This window comes from Pectinophora gossypiella, chromosome 5 (genome assembly GCF_024362695.1).
Source record: "Pectinophora gossypiella chromosome 5, ilPecGoss1.1, whole genome shotgun sequence".
Lineage (NCBI taxonomy): Eukaryota > Metazoa > Arthropoda > Insecta > Lepidoptera > Gelechiidae > Pectinophora > Pectinophora gossypiella.
The window spans coordinates 9,963,048-9,973,143 of record NC_065408.1 but is presented as its reverse complement, the minus strand read 5'-3'; the positions used below and the strand labels follow the sequence as shown (position 1 = coordinate 9,973,143).

The window sequence follows — 10,096 nt, the reverse complement described above, 5'->3', positions numbered from 1 at the left end:
CTTAATTCGGACAATCGGGTGATCAGCCTACAATGTCGTTACCAAACTAGAAAACACAAAGTCATTTTTGTGATTATGTCCGCACCGGTATTCGAATCCGGGGCCTCCGGATCATGAATCCAACGCTCAACCAGTGGGCCACAGAGGCCGTCATGAGACTCAATAACAATCCTGACATCAGGACCAAGCTACTGAGTTTATTACGTACAACGCATTCCATTAGTACATTATCAAACTTGTATAAATAGCTATTAAACTCAGTGTTTCGTATTCGCATTCCTTATTCGAATTTTAAATTTTCCCGCTATTCTAGTAAGTAGGTTTTCATACGCAGCAATCTGGACCACTGATTTATTTTTGGAATGTCACCCAATCGCAGAGTGTCTGGTATGCGACACTCATACGCTCCGTCCAATCACAAGCCGTGTCTGGCTTGCTACACGGCGGTGACGAAATCGACGTCATTGAGAACGACTGAGGCTTTATGGGTCGAAAGATCTGCTCCGAAGCAAAAATCGAATTTATTTAAAAATCCTTAAATATCTTGACGCCGCGAGTGTTACGAATCATCAATGACTGTTTATATAAAGGTGTGGTGTATTTTCACGTGTAAATAACGTAATTGATTCAATCCTCGACTCCTGCTTGTGAGGCACGTGCCCGCCTGGATCCCGCAGCCGAGCTGATGAACGCAGACGCTGGATCGGAGACGTACATATGCTGATCGGGTAAGTTCCCAATATTTCAGTGATTCCCAGACGCTGCAGCCTCTTTACAAAAACGTAGCTGCCCCCAAATGTGTATCGACCACGTTGCTGCACATTTTTTTGGTGCCGAAACCCGGGAATTAAGCAAGTTTCCCCGATAGATATGCTTATTTTCCCATTAATATTCTAAATATTACCGACTACACGCATATTTTAACAAAAATATAGTGTATTTCACGAAATTTCTAGTACATTCCATAGTTTTTGTGTACGTAATCACCACCATTATCGACCTTTCGCATTCGACATTCCATTGTCATTCATTCAATTCTATCTTGTTTTTATGAAACAGTTGTATTCTAAAGCATATGAGCAAGAAATTAATGTTTTGATACGTATAAAATTGTTACATTTAGCTATTTGGTAGAAATTAAGTATGTTCGGTTTTGTATGAAATCTTTCTACAAATACCTACCGTTTCGTTTGAAAAAATTGACATAAGATTGTTCGGTATGGTTTGGTAGTAGGCATAACCCGGACGAATTCCGAAGCTGTTCGTTTACTTCTAATCGATACGTACGCACGCACCAACTTTAGTTATTCGTATTATACATTTTAAACTTAGAACTATACTCGCGTTATAGGTGTTTTACTTGTAGACTTCGTAAACAATTGGAAATCGTTTTTACGTTATTGACTTCTATTCTCCCAATTGTTTTAGTAGCAGATCTTTATACATTTGTACTTATACGAAATATACGCTTTAAAAATGTCTTTTACGTCTAGACGAAATTCCAAACCTAAAATGACAAAGGAAAAGGATATTGTCTTCTCTTTACATGACCTACCTGTTTTGCGCCGCAAGCGCACTATCGCGCTAAACCGGTTAAGGAAAATGTATGAGGTGGCCGAGTTAGCTAAAACGGACGAAACACAATTGGAAGCGTTTCTATCTCATTTCGCGGTCATTAAGAAATTATGTGACAATTTCGAAGAGGCGCATTTTGATATTCTCAGCGTGATCGAGAGCGACCAGGAGGAGCAGGAAGATATAATTCGCGAGCAATTCGATAATATTTATTTTAGTATCACGACCATTCATAGGCAATTAATACCTACTGATTCTTCGCCGTCTTCCGCAACCGCTGTAGATCGCCCTTGCGTTCCTAACGTCAAGCTTCCTAAGATAACAATACCTACTTTCGCCGGCTCATTGAAGGCTTGGCCCGAATTCTATGACATTTTTAACTCATTGATACACATGAATGATGCCTTATCGGACACGGAGCGCATGCATTATCTTGTGTCTTCTCTGTCTGGGGATGCCCTCGGTCTTATACGTTCATATCCTGTTCAGGGTACTTTCTACCAAAAGGCATACCAAACTCTTATCGCGCGATATCAGGATAAGCGTGAACTTGCATTCATGTGCTGGAAAGAAATATTAAACGTTAACTTCAAATGTAATTCTCCTATCGAATTCCGTCGTACACTAGATCTTATTAGTGAGAATTTAAATATTTTAAAAGGATTGAATTTACCTACACAACACTGGGATTTTGTTCTCTGTTATTTAATTTTATCTAAATTGGATTCCAATACTCGTTGTTCATTCGAACAAAAGTACACTACTTCCGAGTTGCCTAAGTATGAAGAATTAATAAAATTCTTAAATTCAAGAAGTGATGCACTTATTCGAGATATACATTTCACGTCGCAAGGCAATACTAGTCGCGTACAATCCCAAGGAAAAATGAACGTAAATATCAATCATAAACCAAATAATAAACAAAACACAACTTCTGTATTTCTTTCCAACACCACTGCGAAGTCTCAGTCGTATAATTCAAAGCAGCCTCAGTCAACCTCCACACCTGTCACACCTTCGCTTCCCGTGTTGAATTGTTCGTTCTGCTCAGGGAATCATTCGATCAACTTGTGTAAAGACTTTGCACAGTTGCCCATCTCTGAGCGAATCGACTATGCTAAAACACATCGATGGTGTTTCAACTGTCTCCGACCGTCTCACAAGGTGACCGATTGTAAATCTATTTTTAACTGTCAAAAGTGTCGTCAACGCCATCACACGCTCCTTCACCAAGAAGCCAGTGTGACTAATCCTTCTTCTCAATCCGCTTCGATTAGTCAGACTACTGAACATGTTCGCGTACTTACGAATATGGGTGAATGTTCCCTGGTGTTACTTTCGACAGCTATCGTTCAACTTCGTGACTCGTCAGGCAACTTTCAATCGTTTCGCGCCCTCATAGATTCTGGAAGCCAAGCTCACTTCATAACCGAACGCGCTGCCTCTCGTTTGGGGGTAGGTTGTACTCCCACTTCTCGGCGGGTTCGGGGTTTAGGTCAATCGTCTTCTGCTGTTACCGGAACAATCAGACTCGAAGTCGGTGCTCATGGTAAGAGTCTTCTTCATGTTGACGCGCTCACGTTGCCTACCATATGCGGCAAGATGCCAACTACACGTATTGATAAATCTTCGTGGCATCATTTGCAGGGCCTACAGCTTGCTGACCCGGAGTGTCACAAGCCCGGTCCTATCGACCTTCTCCTCGGCGCCGAGGTATTTGCTTCGCTGTTACTGCCCGGTAATATTCGTGGCGATTCTAAGCAGCCCTCTGCCCTCAACTCAGTTTTCGGCTGGCTACTCCTTGGAGGTGTAGGTGGTAAGGAGGAGGAGATTCAATCCTTTTTTGTCAAAAATGACGATCAGTTAAACGCAGATATTAAACGCTTATGGGAGTTAGAAGCTTTTGATACTCCTAAACGTTTAAGTCTTGAAGACGAACGATGCGAGGAGATTTTTGCCTCTCAATATTCTCGTGAATCAACCGGAGGTTACATTGTTTCTTTACCTTTCAAAACCAAGGAGAAGGTTGAAACCTTTCCTGGTTCTCGTGAAATCGCTCTTCGTTGTTTCCACACGATTGAACGAAAACTCGTTAAGAACTCCGACTTGTACCAACAATACAGCGACTTTATGAGGGACTATTTGGATGCAGGTCACATGAGTTTGGTTCCCATTTATGACTTGAGGAAAGGAAAATATTATATTCCTCATCACTGTGTATTACGCCCCGACTCAGCTACGACCAAGCTTCGCGTCGTTTATAATGCTTCTTCAAAAGATGCAAAAGGCATTTCACTTAATGACACTCTCCTCATAGGACCCAAACTTCAATCAAATATTGTCGAAATTCTTCTTAACTTTCGGACTCATTTTGTGGTTTTTACAGCTGACATGCGACAAATGTATAGAATGATTTCAATACACAACGATGACCGTGATTATCAACGTATCTTCTGGCGTTTCAATCCCGATGAACCTGTGCAAGAGTATCAGCTCAACACCGTTACGTATGGCGTGTCTTCCGCTCCCTTCCTCGCATGCCGTACTATCAAGCAACTGATTGCAGACGAAGGTTCAGCGTTTCCTCTCGCCAGCAAAGTTTTATCTTCTGACTTATACATTGACGATATTGTAACCGGATGTGACACCCTCGAGACTGCTTTACAAGCCAAGTCCGAAGTCATCGACTTGCTTCGACGAGGCAAGTTTGAGCTTCGTAAGTGGGCAAGCAATTCACCAAAACTTTTAGCAGATTTACCGCCAGAGCACTGCTTAACCGCTCCTGTCACTCTCGACATAAAGGAGAACCCCACGCTTAAGGTTCTAGGCCTTAAATGGGATCCTCTTCGTGACTGTTTCTTCTTCGCGGTAACCCCGCAAGTCCAGAAATGTACGAAGCGTAACATTCTCAGTGAACTTGCTCGCATTTACGACCCTTTAGGTTTTCTTTCGCCACTGACAATCATTGCAAAAATTCTCGTACAACGTCTCTGGATTCTTGGTGTAGGGTGGGATGAAGAACCTCCTGAAGATATTGTTAACTTCTGGTATCGTTACTTTGACGAGCTACCTCTTTTGCGATCGTTACAGATCCCTCGATGCGTCACAGTAAAACGAATACAATCATGTGAAATCCATGGCTTTTCCGACAGTTCTGAAACCGGTTACGGAGCGGTTATCTATTTACGTACTATCGACGCTGATGAAAACATTCAAGTCTTCTTTGTGTGCTCGAAGGGTCGTGTGGCTCCTACCAAGTCAACGTCATTACCTCGTCTTGAGTTGTGTGCTGCTGTCCTTCTCGCCGACCTGCTAAAATTAGTAAGGGATTTATACTTACCTGTATTTCCGTGTACCGGTGTGTATGCGTGGTCGGATTCTACCGTTGTGCTTGCGTGGCTTCGATCTTATCCTTCTCGTTGGAAGACTTTCGTTGCGAACCGCGTAAGTCACATTCTCGATGTCGTTCCCGGTGTTCGATGGAGTCACGTGACTTCTGAAGATAATCCAGCGGATGTAGTTTCCCGCGGTCAACTTCCGTCAGCTCTTGCCGATAATTCGCTATGGTGGGCGGGTCCGTCGTGGCTCTCTCAACTTTCTTCTCATTGGCCCTCTCGTTCTGACGAGGTTCCCGACGAAACTGCTCGCGATTGTGAAGAGCGAGCTCCCCGTGCCCTCTTCACACACGATGATTCTTCCGTCTCTTTCATAGACACTTTACTCGACCGCTATTCATCAATTCGTAAAGTTCAACGTATTATTTGCGTGTGGACCAAGTTCATTGAATTTCTTCGTAATAAACGTACACGCTGTTCTGATCTCATTCCTAATCGTACAGAACTTCACAATGCGCTTATGATCGTCGTAAGACACGTTCAATCAATTCATTTCGCTACTGAAATTCGTCAAATTCAGACTAACAGTCTTTTATCTAAACAAATGCGAAAACTGAATCCATTTTTGGACGCCCTCGGAGTTCTTAGGGTGGGCGGGAGACTAGCCCGCTCGGGACTTGAGTTTGAACATAAACACCCCGCTCTACTTCCTCGCCACGCTAGATTCACTCATCTTATTATCGATGCGTTTCATCGTGAGCATTGTCATCCCGGTGTTAACACGATGCAATATCTTTTGACACAACAATTCTGGATTCTCCACCCTAAACGTGCCATTCGTCATTGTTTGTCAAAGTGTTTGCCATGCTACAAGACGAAACCTACTCCTCTCGAACCGTACATGAGCGATCTTCCTGCTACTCGCGTCAATCAAGTTAAACCGTTTTCTATCGTTGGTACTGACTACGGCGGTCCCTTTCGCATAAAACTTGGAAAGCATCGCGGTGCAAAAATTGGCAAAGCTTATCTGTGTCTGTTCGTGTGCTTCAGCACTAAAGCGTTGCATCTTGAAGTTGTTTCCGACCTCTCGACTGACGCATTTCTTGCCGCGTTACGAAGATTCGTTGGCCGTCGTGGAAGGGTTAATATTATACATTCCGATTGCGGGACCAATTACGTCGGCGCGAGTAATCAACTCAATTCACTCATGAACTCAGCCGCTCAGAGTGAGAACATCGAATTCCGATTCAATCCGCCTTCGAGTCCTCACTTTGGGGGAGTTTGGGAAATACAAATAAAAGCTGTTAAAACGCATCTTTATCGTATCGTTGGTGATCAGGCTCTAACGTTCGAAGAGTTATCTACCCTCTTTGTTCAAATCGAGTCTATGCTTAACTCGCGTCCGCTTTGTCCGTTGAGCTCTGACCCCAACGATTTAAACGTTCTGACACCCGGTCATTTCTTGACCTTAGAACCGTTAACGTCGGTTCCCGATGAAGATTTTACTTCTTTAAACATTAACCGATTAGGCCGCTGGCAATTAATTCAGCGTTTCCAACAAGATTTTTGGAATCGTTGGAAGACTGAATATCTCCAAACTTTAACACAACGCGCTAAGTGGACTAAACATTCGAAACCGTTAGACGTGGGAACAGTCGTTATTCTTAAAACAGAGGATGCTATGCCATTGCATTGGCCTCTAGCACGCGTTCTAAAACTACACACTAGTCCGGACGGCTTGATTCGTATCGCTACTGTGCGTACTGCGAATGGCTCTCTCTTAACGAGACCATTAGCTAAACTTTGTCCATTACCTAACCAAACCGAATAAGTAGTTCGTAATTAATTCGTTAGTTTACACGTTTTTTACTTATCATTATTCGTAAGTAGTTTTAGTTCATATGGTTTCATTAACTGTTTCAACTGCCTTCAGTGGCTTAGTTTTCTAAGATAGAAAATCCACTATGTATTTTGGTGGGCGGGATGTTTCGTATTCGCATTCCTTATTCGAATTTTAAATTTTCCCGCTATTCTAGTAAGTAGGTTTTCATACGCAGCAATCTGGACCACTGATTTATTTTTGGAATGTCACCCAATCGCAGAGTGTCTGGTATGCGACACTCATACGCTCCGTCCAATCACAAGCCGTGTCTGGCTTGCTACACGGCGGTGACGAAATCGACGTCATTGAGAACGACTGAGGCTTTATGGGTCGAAAGATCTGCTCCGAAGCAAAAATCGAATTTATTTAAAAATCCTTAAATATCTTGACGCCGCGAGTGTTACGAATCATCAATGACTGTTTATATAAAGGTGTGGTGTATTTTCACGTGTAAATAACGTAATTGATTCAATCCTCGACTCCTGCTTGTGAGGCACGTGCCCGCCTGGATCCCGCAGCCGAGCTGATGAACGCAGACGCTGGATCGGAGACGTACATATGCTGATCGGGTAAGTTCCCAATATTTCAGTGATTCCCAGACGCTGCAGCCTCTTTACAAAAACGTAGCTGCCCCCAAATGTGTATCGACCACGTTGCTGCACACTCAGTATTGCTCCATACAAACAATAACAAACTGAAGTGCTCCCTCAAGACCAACCTAAAAGGAATTTCTAATTAAGTATGTAAGTCTATGTTTGTAAATCACTACTTTGTTAGAGTATCCGAGTACGTTAAACTTCGAACACGATACTTTTCCACAAAACAAGCTTATTATTCAGAATTATAATTAGTTTTATTCAACACTACTCGGCACTTGCTTCCTCTTTGGGTCATTGGGCTTTGTTGGTGGCGCGACCGAGGTGACGCTATACAGTCACACTTGGTGAGGTAGCCAATCAGCTCGCGACACCAAACACTTCAGGACCCCGATACTGACCCCGCCGGCGTGGCGACGATTTCCCTCAATCAGCGCTTATCGCTATCGACCCACTAGGGTCGATTAATTCTTTCAAATATTTTTTCCTCTCAGACGACGCCCTGACCCGAGGTTCGCGCCCAACTGGGCGCCCTCAGGCCTCTTGTCTTAAACGTTGTACCGGGTGCGAGCCTTCAGCGCTCCCGATTTGTCCGACCAAGTAGTTAATGCCATCTGCGGCAAATCTATAATAAGTCACGTCAAAAAAAAAGCGTTTATGGCGGATCCTTATGAACTGTGAAATATCCTCAACCACAGTTCATCATTTATCTTATTTTTTTATTTATTTGTCATTAAAGTATGACATTATTAGGTAAACCACTGAAACCGTTAAACCACAACACGGTTTGTCTTGGTACCAACCAGTCTCCTCAGTTCGTTCGTCTTACAAACAGCAGTAAGTTTTATTATCTTAGAACTTCCAATCAAAAGAAACTGCGAGTTTCCTTCTGATCACTAGAAGCTATGCCCATTATGAATTGTGATGTGAGTTTGATATGAACTCTCCGCCACTTATAAACTGCGGGTTGGAAGAAGCAACCCAGTTGAGTCAGATTTGCAAGCTACCCGAATTCCTCATTTACTGACAATGACGTGCTTCAATAGTTAGATCTAACAGTTTAAGCGCTCTCCGAAGTGAGCTTTCGAGTTTCACGAAATACATTATATACCTAAGTAGGTACTAATCACGTACTAATTCAGCCTCACCTGCGAAATCATTATGTTTCCATTTATTATTGTTTTCACAAAAAGTCATTCAAAATTCTAAATGTCAATACATTACGATTGAGTTTCATTGTGTTCTAAAATGAAAGGTATAAATTACCAAATCCAGCCAAAGATAATATTTGAGTATTTGTACGGTTTCAGCACCGAAACCGCTGTGCCCACAGGTATTGCCAGCCGAAAAAATATCTCTTATTTAATGGAAAATCATTTTCTTTTTATCATTTTTTTTTTATAAAACATTTGAATATTACTTTGTCTTGTTCTTTATTACCTACTTTAAAGTTACGGGTCAAAGATGAACAGAAAACCTGAAAGCTTTTTTGCTTGCAAAATTAGTTTCACACTACCCGAAGGATTACAAATAAACACTTTTAAAATGCAGCTTTGTAAGTTTTGATGGGCGTTGTATGTTGTACAAACAAACTAAGAGATTACATCCTGCCTGTATAAAGTGATTATAATACTTAATATTTTATTTTAGGCAACGAACTAGAACCTGAATGAAAAATGAATGTATCTAATTAAGTCCTATATCGGATACAATAAACAATATTATTTTCTTTTTTTTTCTCAATTTTTCATTTTCATAATTCCAAAATACGAGGTAATGGCAGAAGCATTATACTTGTTGAAAAAAATAATTGTTGCTTGATATTTGGATCACATTATGTTATGGATTGTAATTGTGCTTTAATGTAATAAAAAGGGTCATCATTTATACCCAAAAACAAAGATAAAATATATGCATATGTCTGTTATTCATGAAATTAGAAGGATAAACGAATATTGTTTTTGAGAAACGCCTGGTCGCTTATTAGATATTAAGTATTAACACAAAATTTACCTAACGTCTTGAAATTGAATAAAGACTATATATTTAATATGTACCTGTCCTAAGTTGGCGGCTGGTTGTTTTGTTCCACCAACTTCTGGGTCTACCCAGCTCAGGTAGGATTATTGGCGTGAGATTATGTACCAAAACTAGGTTCTTTACGCATAATAATTTGTCAAGCAATTAATATTTAATATTTACTTAATAACAGTCAAATCTCAAACAGAATTTATATTACAATACATAGGGAACGCGACGACAAAATCCTCCCTTCGTGAAATTGCGAGACAAATTACAAAGTTGTACTAAACAAACATTACCTATTCTTGGGGAGTTTATAAACGAGGTGAAATTGGTTCGTTCATAACGTTTGTTTGTTTATTTGTTGACGTGACAAACATCAGTTCGCAACTGATTTATGTATATAAAAACAGACTTACTGTTACTTAGAGTATAAGGCATCCTTTTTTGGTTACAAATATACTTTATTGCACACAAATAACACATACAAACATTTTAAACATTTAGCAACAATAATGGGCTTATTGCTCTGAAGCAATTACTTCCAGGCAACCACTACCAGGAATCAGCCATTGGATTACACTGTTCGCAGTAGGTACTTCCGTATTGTATTTAAAAAAAAATGTTTGTTGCTAAAACAATATACGTTGTTTAAGAATCTTATTCCAGTGTAGTTGTGAGGTTAG

General features: G+C 41.1%; 1 protein-coding gene across 1 annotated transcript; it reads left to right on the top strand.

Moving 5' to 3' along the window:
• Positions 1 to 1,602: 1,602 nt before the first annotated feature.
• Positions 1,603 to 7,111, top strand: LOC126366956 (uncharacterized). The gene is made up of 3 exons (XM_050010300.1): positions 1,603 to 1,792; positions 2,921 to 4,896; positions 7,013 to 7,111. The coding sequence occupies exons 1-3, from the start codon at positions 1,603 to 1,605 to the stop codon at positions 7,109 to 7,111; spliced, it is 2,265 nt and encodes a 754-aa protein (XP_049866257.1).
• The last annotated feature ends 2,985 nt before the right edge of the window (positions 7,112 to 10,096 follow it).